This window comes from Mizuhopecten yessoensis, unplaced genomic scaffold (assembly GCF_002113885.1).
Source record: "Mizuhopecten yessoensis strain PY_sf001 unplaced genomic scaffold, ASM211388v2 scaffold9615, whole genome shotgun sequence".
Classification (NCBI taxonomy): Eukaryota; Metazoa; Mollusca; class Bivalvia; order Pectinida; family Pectinidae; genus Mizuhopecten; species Mizuhopecten yessoensis.
In genome coordinates this window covers 308,606-321,854 of record NW_018408136.1, presented here as the reverse complement: position 1 = coordinate 321,854, position 13,249 = coordinate 308,606, and the positions used below count along the sequence as shown (strand labels likewise).

Sequence of the window (13,249 nt, the reverse complement as noted above, 5' to 3'; positions counted from 1 at the left end):
ATCTCTGGGTTAGGGGTTATACCGGGGATGGGACTGTTCTGATCTCTGGGTTAGAGGTTTGCACTGGGACTGTTATGATCTCTGGGTTAGGAGTTACACGGGGACTGTTTTGATCTCTGGGGTAAGGGGTTACGCGGGGACTGTTCTGATCTCTGGGTTAGGGGGTTACACTGGGGATGGTTCTGATCTCTGGGTTAGGGGGTTACACTGGGGATGGGACTTTTCTGATCTCTGGGTTAGGGTTTACACTTGGGATGTCACTATTCTGATCTCTGGGTTAGGGTTTACACTGGGGATGGGACTGTTCTGATCTCTGGGTCAGGAGTTACACGGGGGATGGGACTGTTCTGATCTCTGGGTTAGGGGTTACACTGGGGATGGTTCTGATCTCTGGGTTAGGGGGTTACACTGGGGATGGGACTTTTCTGATCTCTGGGTTAGGGGTTCCAATGGGGATGGGACTTTTCTGATCTCTGGGTTATGGTTTACACTTGGGATGTCACTATTCTGATCTCTGGGTTAGGGGTTACACTGGGGATGGCACTGTTCTGATCTCTCGGTTAGGGGTTACACTGGGGATGGGACTGTTGTGAACTCTGGGTTATGGTTTACACTAGGGATGGCACTGTTCTGATCTCTCGGTTAGCGGTTACACTGGGGATGGGACTGTTCTGATCTGTGAATTAGAGGTTTACACTGGGACTGTTATGATCTCTGGGTTAGGAGTTACACGGGGACTGTTATGATCTCTGGGGTAAGGGGTTACGTGGGGACTGTTCTGATCTCTGGGTTAGGGGGTTACACTGGGGATGGCATTGTTCTGATCTCTAAGTTAGGGTTTACACTGGGGATGGGACTGTTCTGATCTCTGGGTTATGGGTTACACTGGGGATGGCACTGTTCTGATCTCTCGGTTAGCGGTTACACTGGGGATGGGACTGTTCTGATCTGTGAATTAGAGGTTTACACTGGGACTGTTATGATATCTGGGTTAGAGGTTTACACTGGGACTGTTATGATCTCTGTGTTAGAGGTTTACACTGGGACTGTTATGATCTCTGTGTTAGAGGTTTACACTGGGACTGTTATGATCTCTGGGTTAGGGGTTATACTGGGACTGTTATGATCTGTGGGTTAGGGGTTACACTGGTTTGAAGAATAGTGGCTTACCTACACACCAAGTCCTTGTACCAGACCAAGTTCCATGATGGTTACAAGTCCTCAGTGTGTCCCCAAACGCTCGCCAGCCTCGATCACATGTTACAGCCAGAGTGGAGCCATATATGGTACTGTTATTGGTGTAGGTTGTCACGCCATGTGTCACTTCCTGTTGGTGAAAATCCAAGCTTTGACAGTCTATCACTGAAATACAGACAAGAGGGTTTTGACTGCAAAAACACAACAAAGTAAAACCTACACACAATCAACTTTTAGCAGATAATCTGAAATCATAGCATACTCTACCTTTATATCAAATAGCATTATTCAAAGACTTGGTCAAATTGTGGTTACCTTGACAACTAGGGACCTGACCCTGCCATGTTCCATTTGGAAGGCAGATAAGACCTGGGTGGCCCGTCAGTCTGTAGCCATGGCTACACTGGTAGTGACATGAGTTGTCAGGGAGGTTGTCACATGAAACACCACTGTCTGGTCGCTCATCATGTACACGGCCTTGAACTTGGAACTTCCTACCGTGGGGAATGCTGGGTAACTCCTCACATTGTTGTACTGATTAAATGTCAATGAAAATATAAGACAGATGACAAAAACATTAACTTAAATAGACTTTATCTAGTAAATTAAGTGGATATGTGTTTGTATAAAAGTACATTTTGATATTATAATGAAATATGAGAGAAAATTTGCGGGTTATTACTTACACTGACAAGGCATCCCTTGATCCTCTCGGTAGTATGGAGATTTGCATAGACACTGCTGGAGGGAATAGGCCCCTAGGGACCTGGTCTCAGAATGGGCTGGACACGGGTGGCACCTGCCAGGAATAAGTCCCTGTTTGTAGAAGCCAATAGAACAGGCTGAAAATGAAGGCAGGTCATGGTTTTTACCTTATAGTTATACAAAACAATGATAGAGTTTATGGTGTCCAATTAAAGGCAAATATTAATATTGAATGAAGAGTTCTAGTTTAGTATGCAATCTTTCTAAGCAGAGTAACTGTAGAAAAATGGCTGATGTCCATGACTGCAAGAATGATCTTGTGTGTATGTACTACGTTGGGCATACAATATCCCTTCCTGCCATTACCAGCGTCACTGTACAATGTACTTAGAAATCTTAAAGGACATCTGATTTATTAGATAACTAAGTCAGTTGTCTAATTCAGAGGTTATGATTATTGATATTAAGTTGCGCTTACCCTCACATTTAAGACCATTACCATGGTAACCCGCTTTACAGACACAATGGTAGTCACCTGACCTCGTTCCGCAGGCACAGTGAGCATGCTCAGAACAGCCCATGTGACACAATGATCGATCAGACAGGAGATGCCAGTTCTCAATCTGTTGGTCTGACAGGAAACAAAATATAATATACAGTAATTCATGCCTGAACTAATAACTACTTTCTATAGATCATGGATTAATTTTCAACTTTCACAATATATTATCAATCTTTTTAAAAATATTTATAACACATGTATTATGTTCAATTCTGATAGTCACCTGAGAGTATTTTGAGGTACACACTGTCTAATATACATGCCATGAACAATTATTTACTACTAATAACAATAAATTAAACAGGCGTCTACTTAAGGTGTAAAGAAAGAGAAAGCTGTTCAAATGTGACTTAAGTCATCTAGATGTAGAAATTAGTCTATCTTTAAAATGTGAGTACAGTTACACCTGCTTATACTGAACACCTGTGTAAAGAGACCACTTATAATGTTCTGCATTGTAGAGATATTGTGAACTGAACCTGTATTAATAGACCACCTGTATTAAGAGACCACCTGTATTAAAAGATGGCTTTTTTAATTTACCTCGATGAAGAGAACGGGCAAGTTGTTCAAACGCTCTGAAGTTTGGTAGATGGTAAGTATGATTTTGGAGGGGAGAGGCAATGGAAGCTAGCTCTGAGGAAACAGCATTCTGAATCCCGAAGGCATAGATCTCTAGCTGTGGACCCCCAACGGAGACGTTCCATGTAGAATTCCACTGAAGAGACCGGAGCTCCACAGATGCACGGACAGGGGGTAGCCCGATATTGGACCGCCCATCTGTCAACACAAACACTGCCTTCTTGGCACGCCGGCGAGATGAGTATAGGATGTTCCGAGTTGTCACAAGGGCATCGTGTGTTGCAGTGAAGCCAGACAGCTGATGTCGCGTCAACTTCTGTCTTATCCTCCTCATCAGCGAACACTTGTCCTCCAAAGTTTCACCAAGGTCATTTATGTCCACACTTGGTACTGTGCTGTATGTTACTATGGCAACCCGGGTATTATCATTGTCCACTGTGAAATGTTGGAGAACTGACCTGACAAAGGCAAGCATAGCTCCCCAACCCTCGGTCATCACGCTTGCTGACCGGTCCAAGACAAATACAAGATCTACCTCATAATTAGAGTAACGATGATAAAACTCCTCTAGAACTTGATGACCTCTTTCCACAATGTCTGACCTATCGTCAGTTGATTGAACATGGGATAGTGTACTGGTTACAAGAAGTAATAGGGTAAATATTTTCAAAATCATCTTCAGGACTTCCGCAGAGCAATTCAAAACTGAAACAGGTGGATGACTGAAACAACAATATTTATATTAACAGTGAGGGCTGACCAATCAAACCAACCTAGTCGTTGACCTATGTGCTACAGCAATTTCTACAAACATGTGATGTATTTAATATAACAAGGACAGTATCTAATGGCTTCAGATGACTGAAGTACTACTTTGGCCACCACAACCCTTACCTTTGTTAAGTGAAGGACAACCAATCTGACCTTTGTACAGTTTTACCTTTGTACAGGATTAGGACTGTCTGATAGACCATCTTTGAAAGGGTTAGGACTGTCTATGAGTCCAACCTTTAAAAAGTTAAGGACTGTCTGTTAGTTCTGCCTTTGTAAAGTTTAGGATTGTCTGTTAGTTCTACCTTTGTACAGTTTAGGATTGTCTGTTAGTTCTACCTTTGTACAGTTTAGGACTGTCTGTTTGTTCTACATTTGTACAGTTTAGGATTGTCTGTTAGTTCTACCTTTGTACAGTTTAGGATTGTCTGTTAGTTCTGCCTTTGTATAGTTTAGGACTGTCTATTAGGTCTACCTTTGTACAGTTTAGGACTGTCTGTTAGTTCTACCTGATAACAGTTTAGGACTGTCTGTTAGTTCTACCTTTGAACAGTTGAGGACTGTCTGTTAGTTCTACCTTTGTACAGTTTAGGATTGTCTGTTAGTTCTACCTTTGTACAGTTTAGGATTGTCTGTTAGTTCTGCCTTTGTATAGTTTAGGACTGTCTATTAGGTCTACCTTTGTACAGTTTAGGACTGTCTGTTAGTTCTACCTGGTAACAGTTTAGGATTGTCTGTTAGTTCTACTTTTGTACGGTTTAGGATTGTCTGTTTGTTCTACGTTTGTACGGTTTAGGATTGTCTGTTTGTTCTACATTTGTACAGTTTAGGACTGTCTGTTAGTTCTACCTGATAAAAGTTTAGGACTGTCTGTTAGTTCTACCTTTGAACAGTTGAGGATTGTCTGTTAGTTCTACCTTTGTACAGTTTAGGATTGTCTGTTAGTTCTTCCTTTGAACAGTTTAGGATTGTCTGTTAGTTCTACCTTTGTACAGTTTAAGAGTGTCTGATAGTTCTACCTTCGTACAGTTTATGACTGTCTGTTAGTTAAACCTTTGTACAGTTTAGGAATATCTGTTAGTTCTTCCTTTGTACAGTTTAGGATTGTCTGTTAGTTCTACCTATGTACAGTTTAGGATTGTCTGTTAGTTCTTCCTTTGAACAGTTAAGGACTGTCTGTTAGTTCTTCCTTTGTACAGTTTATGATTGTCTGTTAGTTCTACCTTTGTACAGTTAAGGATTGTCTGTTAGTTCTGCCGTTGTACAGTTAAGGACTGTCTGTTAGTTCTACCTTTGAACAGTTTAGGATTGTCTGTTAGTTCTACCTTTGTACAGTTTAGGACTGTCTGTTAGTTCTTCCTTTGTACAGTTTATGATTGTCTGTTAGTTCTACCTTTGTACAGTTAAGGATTGTCTGTTAGTTCTGCCGTTGTACAGTTTAGGATTATCTTGTACAGTTAAGGATTGTCTGTTAGTTCTGCCGTTGTACAGTTAAGGACTGCCTGTTAGTTCTACCTTTGAACAGTTTAGGATTGTCTGTTAGTTCTTCCTTTGAACAGTTAAGGACTGTCTGTTAGTTCTTCCTTTGTACAGTTTATGATTGTCTGTTAGTTCTACCTTTGTACAGTTAAGGATTGTCTGTTAGTTCTGCCGTTGTACAGTTAAGGACTGCCTGTTAGTTCTACCTTTGAACAGTTTAGGATTGTCTGTTAGTTCTTCCTTTGAACAGTTAAGGACTGTCTGTTAGTTCTTCCTTTGTACAGTTTATGATTGTCTGTTAGTTCTACCTTTGTACAGTTTAGGATTGGCTGTTAGTTCTACCTTCGTATAGTTTAGGCCTGTCTGTTAGTTCTGCCGTTGTACAGTTTAGGATTGTCTGTTACTTTTTCCTTTGTACAGTTTAGGATTGTCTGTTAGTTCTTCCTTTGAACAGTTTAGGATTGTCTGTTAGTTATACCTTTGTACAGTTTAGGATTGTCTGTTAGTTCTACCTTTGTACAGTTAAGGATTGTCTGTTAGTTCTGCCGTTGTACAGTTTAGGATTATCTTGTACAGTTAAGGATTGTCTGTTAGTTCTGCCGTTGTACAGTTTAGGACTGTCTGTTAGTTCTACCTGATAAAAGTTTAGGATTGTCTGTTAGTTCTACCTTTGAACAGTTGAGGATTATCTGTTAGTTCTACCTTTGTACAGTTTAGGATTTTCTGTTAGTTCTACCTTTGTACAGTTTAGGATTTTCTGTTAGTTCTACCTTTGTACAGTTTAGGATTGGCTGTTAGTTCTACCTTCGTATAGTTTAGGCCTGTCTGTTAGTTCTGCCGTTGTACAGTTTAGGATTATCTTGTACAGTTAAGGATTGTCTGTTAGTTCTGCCGTTGTACAGTTTAGGATTATCTTGTACAGTTAAGGATTGTCTGTTAGTTCTGCCGTTGTACAGTTTAGGACTGTCTGTTAGTTCTACCTTTGTACAGTTTAGGATTTTCTGTTAGTTCTACCTTTGTACAGTTTAGGATCGTCTGTTAGTTCTTCCTTTGTACAGTTTAGGAATATCTGTTTGTTCTTCCTTTGTACAGTTTAGGATTGTCTGTGAGTTCTACCTTTGTACAGTTTAGGATTGTCTGTTAGTTCTACCTTCGTATAGTTTAGGACTGTCTGTTAGTTCTGCCGTTGTACAGTTTAGGATTGTCTGTTACTTTTTCCTTTGTATAGTTTAGGATTGTCTGTTAGTTCTGCCGTTGTACAGTTTAGGATTGTCTGTTAGTTCTGCCGTTGTACAGTTTAGGAGTGTCTGTTACTTCTTCCTTTGTATAGTTTAGGACTGTCTGTTAGTTCTGCCGTTGTACAGTTTAGGATTATCTGTTAGTTCTGCCGTTATACAGTTTATGATTATCTGTTAGTTCTGCCGTTGTACAGTTTAGGACTGTCTGTTAGTTCTACCTTCGTACATTTTAGGACTGTCTGTTTGTTCTACCTTTGTTCAGTTTAGGACTGTCTGTTAGTTCTACCTTTGTACAGTTTAGGACTGTCAGTAAATAATGCCTTTGTACATTTTAGGATTTTTTTTGGTAGATGGGTGACACAACTCTCCTTATGTGACTTTGAATATAACCGAATTCAATATTGACCCTATGGTGGTGTGACTTTAGCTATACGCATGTGTGACATTTGTTAAAAGTATTTATGATCTTAGCTATAAACTGCTATGACCTTGGCTAAAGCTAATTACAAGCTATAAGATGGTGTTATCTTGGCTAAAAGTTGGTGTGACCTTGTCTAAAACTGCCATGGCATTGGCTATAAATATAGTGGATTACAAACTATAAGCTGGTGTTAGTGTGGCTTAAAGCTAGTCTGGCACTTGCTCTTGTCTGATTTAACCTTGACAATAAGTTGGTGACATTTGACATTTGACATTTTGCATTTACCTGGTGTAACCTTGATAACAAGAAGTTGTGACCTTGACGAAAAACTAATGTGACATTGCATTTTCCTGGTGTAAACTTGACAATAAGTTAGTGTAATCTTGACCACAAGATGGTGTGACCTTGGCTATAAGCTGGTCCCATCCCCTTCAACTTTTGGAATAAATAATAAGAAAGTAAATAATGGAGAGGATAAATGTGAGAAAAATGAAATAATATAAACTGAACCGGCAGATTTAGTGTTACGTCTACATAGATCAATACTCAGTCAGGACAAATAATGTCATGTAAGTTCGTCATGTTCTCGTTCTTCTCAAATATCAAATATTTAGTTGTAGAGCAAATTAGGTCAAGTCTCAATATTTCTTGATAACACCAAACGGAAGTATTTCACTTTCTCATAACTGTTAACACTTAATTCATGTCCTAATTTGAATCTTGCCTCGTGTCTGCTTAGATACCTAACCTAGGTCGGATTTTGAGAATTAAAAACGTTTCCAAAGCAGAACTGTTTAGTTTGTGAAGGTGGGATCAGTGCGTTATAAATGTGTATTGGAAGTAACGGTAAAGTTACATAGTTTAACATGACATTTCGGTTAGAAATGATAACATTGTTATCTTACAATATAAATCTGAATAACAATGTATCTGGTTCTACTTTTTCTTATGTCAAAATGTTCCATTGTAAAAATAAATTTCGTTTTAACAAGAATTTTGCAATGGCCATTATTATAATACCTAATCCTATCACCCTTTAACGGCCATTAACTGATAGAAAATTACCTGGTAAGTGAGTTTTCACTGGCTCCTGAGGCTGCAATCCCTTTCCAGTCCAAGATTGTATCACATAAGTATTGTGTATAAACATAAATATTGTGTCCATACCTTTTATGACGCACAGACCACAGACACACGCGCTGCCCCGGTGTACCAGGAGGAGGCTGAATCAGGCCGTAAGAATGTGTCGCGGGAAGTCCTGCGGATAATGGGAGATGTTATCTGTGACGTCCCTCGCGCACTGCCAATTAACATAAGGGGCACGATCCCAGTCTCCTAAATCAACGGCTAACGTCCGATGGCGAAGGTGATATCTCCAAGGACATCACGGAAAAGGCATCATACGCAAAACAACGAAGATAATTAGTCCGAGCCGAGTATTGCTTGATTCGAGATTATAACAGTAATTAAACTAGAATTAATGAGTGAAGTTTGCTAATGCACAAACTAGTCGATTCTGTTTACACGTTGTTGGTGTTTATAACGGCACTTTGACTTCAGAAACGCCGTCGTAGCATAACTAGCATAAGTTTAGAAGCGGCAAATTTGAAACGGTTGTTGTACTCGGATTTCTGATTTAACAGGTATTACTCCGTTACCCCATACTCCTACTACATGTAGTACATAATTAGTAGGAATGGATAAGGAAAATTTAGCATTACTGTTTAGTTAGGTCTTTATTTCCTCGCAAAAGGTATGTTTCTTATATGAAAACATGTTTTCAACACACTTAAACATGTATTTCAACCCCCGCTAGACATACTTTATTTTCCTATAACCCTAGGTTTATAAACATTAACACAAAAGCATGGGTATCGACTTGAATTTTTCCCGATTATAATTATGAACGTTTATTTTATAACTAGTTGAAGGCACATCTAAGGCATATGATGTTCACAGACCCGATTATCCGAGTTTATTGTATAAAACGCCATTGTCGGTACATCAAAGATCAAATAAAACACTACTTACAGTCTATTTGTATTGTATGAAACACACTTATGATACATTTATATTGAAAATGATAATCGGTAGGTGTGTACGTTTCTTTATAGTGGTGTGTGATAAACTGGAAGGGGGAGGGCAGGGAAATCACGTGATGTCTTTTTCATGTAACCACATTGTCCCACAGAGCTGATCTCATTATTTCTATATGCGTCAGTCTTCTGTCTTGTATGCATAACATGAGTATAAGAAGTAGCAAATACATACGCACATGCACGCATGTATCCTCACTCGACAATGCTGATTCGTCCAAGACAAGTCACGCTGGCCCACCTGTTTACATTAACAAGACAAGTCACGCACGGCTCACCTGTCTACATTACCAAGACAAGTCACCCACGGCTCACCTGTTTTTTACATTACAAAACCAAGTCACACACGCCTCACCTGTCTACATCACCAAAACAAGTCACTCACGGCTCACCTGTCTTCATTACCAAAACAAGTCACACACGGCTCACCTGTTTACATTACAAAACCAAGTCACACACGGCTCACCTGTTTACATTACCAAGACGAGTCACACACGGCTCACCTGTTTACATTACCAAGACAAGTCACGCACGGCTCACCTGTCTACATTACCAAAACAAGTCACGCACGGCTCACCTGTCTACATTACCAAGACAAGTCACACACGGCTCACCTGTTTACATTACCAAGACAAGTCACACACGGCTCACCTGTTTACATTACCAAGACAAGTCACACACGGCTCACCTGTTTACATTACCAAGACAAGTCACACACGGCTCACCTGTTTACATTACCAAGACAAGTCACACACGGCTCACCTGTTTACATTACCAAGACAAGTCACACACGGCTCACCTGTTTACATTACCAAGACAAGTCACACACGGCTCACCTGTTTACATTACCAAGACAAGTCACACACGGCTCACCTGTTTACATTACCAAGACAAGTCACACACGGCTCACCTGTTTACATTACCAAGACAAGTCACACACGGCTCACCTGTTTACATTACCAAGACAAGTCACACACGGCTCACCTGTTTACATTACCAAGACAAGTCACACACGGCTCACCTGTTTACATTACCAAGACAAGTCACACACGGCTCACCTGTTTACATTACCAAGACAAGTCACACACGGCTCACCTGTTTACATTACCAAGACAAGTCACACACGGCTCACCTGTTTACATTACCAAGACAAGTCACACACGGCTCACCTGTTTACATTACCAAGACAAGTCACACACGGCTCACCTGTTTACATTACCAAGACAAGTCACACACGGCTCACCTGTTTACATAACCAAGACAAGTCACACACGGCTCACCTGTTTACATTACAAACGGTTACAGCTGACAGAAAAGCATTCACACGTGTAGGTTTTTTGTTGGAAAATGAAGTAATTATTAAATTAAATAACAAATTCACGCACGTGCATTATTGTCCAATAATATATTTTTTTTACTTATTATAAGGGTCGTTGAAATGTCAAATTGGAAGAATATTGTATATATAACTATAATTACGGTATATTGAATTACACTTGTCCAATGTTGCATGGTTTTCGATTTAAAAGTTGTTCAAATTGTGACCTTTGTAAATGGTCTAGGGACAAAATATCATATTTGCAAAATGTATAAGTACGTTTATTTAATTTGAAAAGAGAAAGAAACACACATGTATACTACAAATTACCGTTGTATTCTACATGTCTGTATACCATATCTATTGGGGGTCTTCTTTACTGTATGTCGTGTTTTATGTACAATCTATAGCATTGTGTACAGACAGCATAAACAAAGTCAGTGGAGTTTAAACCTGTATCTTACATGACAGACACCAGATCTGTCCGTGTTTTAGACAAGGCCACGTTTGAGATGCTGCAGACCTCGTTATTTTAGATAACAGGTGACGATTCCTGTCTGGGTGCGGGCATTGTCGTCCATAACCTGATATTATGATTCGTTCAACCTCATTGTTTATGTAACCTTACTCCAGCTGTAGGTCACTTATCTTCCAGTTCTTTGAGTTTTTATCCATGACGTGTATACACACAAACAACTCGTCTAATGTATACTACGCGGGACGACACCACACAAACAACTCGTCTAATGTATACTACGCGGGACGACACCACACAAACAACTCGTCTAATGTACTACGCGGGACGACACCACACAAACAACTCGTCTAATGTATACTACGCGGGACGACACCACACAAACAACTCGTCTAATGTACTACGCGGGACGACACCACACAAACAACTCGTCTAATGTATACTACGCGGGACGACACCACACAAACAACTCGTCTAATGTATACTACGCGGGACGACACCACACAAACAACTCGTCTAATGTACTACGCGGGACGACACCACACAAACAACTCGTCTAATGTATACTACGCGGGACGACACCACACAAACAACTCGTCTAATGTACTACGCGGGACGACACCACACAAACAACTCGTCTAATGTACTACGCGGGACGACACCACACAAACAACTCGTCTAATGTACTACGCGGGACGACACCACACAAACAACTCGTCTAATGTACTACGCGGGACGACACCACACAAACAACTCGTCTAATGTACTACGCGGGACGACACCACACAAACAACTCGTCTAATGTACTACGCGGGACGACACCACACAAACAACTCGTCTAATGTACTACGCGGGACGACACCACACAAACAACTCGTCTAATGTACTACGCGGGACGACACCACACAAACAACTCGTCTAATGTACTACGCGGGACGACACCACACAAACAACTCGTCTAATGTACTACGCGGGACGACACCACACAAACAACTCGTCTAATGTACTACGCGGGACGACACCACACAAACAACTCGTCTAATGTACTACGCGGGACGACACCACACAAACAACTCGTCTAATGTACTACGCGGGACGACACCACACAAACAACTCGTCTAATGTACTACGCGGGACGACACCACACAAACAACTCGTCTAATGTACTACGCGGGACGACACCACACAAACAACTCGTCTAATGTACTACGCGGGACGACACCACACAAACAACTCGTCTAATGTACTACGCGGGACGACACCACACAAACAACTCGTCTAATGTACTACGCGGGACGACACCACACAAACAACTCGTCTAATGTACTACGCGGGACGACACCACACAAACAACTCGTCTAATGTACTACGCGGGACGACACCACACAAACAACTCGTCTAATGTACTACGCGGGACGACACCACACAAACAACTCGTCTAATGTACTACGCGGGACGACACCACACAAACAACTCGTCTAATGTACTACGCAGGACGACACCACACAAACAACTCGTCTAATGTATACTACGCGGGACGACACCACACAAACAACTCGTCTAATGTATACTACACGGGACGACACCACACAAACAACTCGTCTAATGTATACTACGCGGGACGACACCACACAAACAGCTCGTCTAATGTATACCACTGATCTTTCGATCCATGTGCGACATGTGTGTGAAAGTGACGATTTGTTTCTAAAATATCAGTTTGAAGTGCGCTCCGGGCGCGGGTCGCATATTTCCCGCATATTATAGAGGGCCGGAGTTCTGACGTTAATCGACGACAGACCGATATGAAAAAAGTCGATAAAACGTCAGAATAATTCGGACTAACCACTGCAGTTTAATAAATCGCACGTTTGTTTCCTCAATACTTGGTCTATATAAAAACCTAAAATTGTATTGAAGATCTGTTTGTGGACAGACATGTATACTGAATGATGATGACGTTTTTATGGGCCGTATTTTCATCTCCTATCATCTTTTTGTTTTTTGAAGACGTTTTCGCGGATATGAAATGGTAAATCATTCAGAAAGAAATGTTGCTGTACTATGTTGCAAATCAATCAGGTTAACTGTTCTTTTAACTATGTAAACGTATTCTAATGAATGGAAAACAGATTCATTAATATTTTTTGACTTAATAGAATCATTGAGAATATTTATTTTACTAAATAACAAGTTTCGTACTTGCCAACCGTCCCTTTTTAGGAGAGAGACTCCCGATTTTGGACCCTAAATGCTCACCTATTCCAGGGATGTGTAGTGACACATCCCTGCCTATTCCTATTGATTTCATCTGAAAGAATAGCTCAAAAGGTGCCTATAAGTGTTATTTTTGCCTTGGGCGTACATACACACATATTGTTTATTCTTTTAATTCTGAGCACGCG

At 40.7% G+C, this 13,249-nt stretch overlaps 1 protein-coding gene across 1 annotated transcript in view; it reads right to left on the bottom strand.

Moving 5' to 3' along the window:
• Window positions 1–8,229, bottom strand: part of LOC110458454 (sushi, von Willebrand factor type A, EGF and pentraxin domain-containing protein 1-like) — a 43,113-nt gene extending 34,884 nt beyond the window's left edge. The window contains exons 1-6 of the mRNA XM_021510154.1: window positions 8,123–8,229; window positions 3,008–3,768; window positions 2,381–2,533; window positions 1,884–2,039; window positions 1,513–1,731; window positions 1,171–1,362 (exon numbers count right to left, since the gene is read on the bottom strand). Of these exons, the coding sequence (XP_021365829.1) occupies window positions 1,171–1,362; window positions 1,513–1,731; window positions 1,884–2,039; window positions 2,381–2,533; window positions 3,008–3,722 (1,435 nt within the window). The 5' untranslated portion in view covers window positions 3,723–3,768; window positions 8,123–8,229. The remainder of the gene's footprint in view (window positions 1–1,170; window positions 1,363–1,512; window positions 1,732–1,883; window positions 2,040–2,380; window positions 2,534–3,007; window positions 3,769–8,122) is intronic.
• Window positions 8,230–13,249: the final 5,020 nt, after the last annotated feature.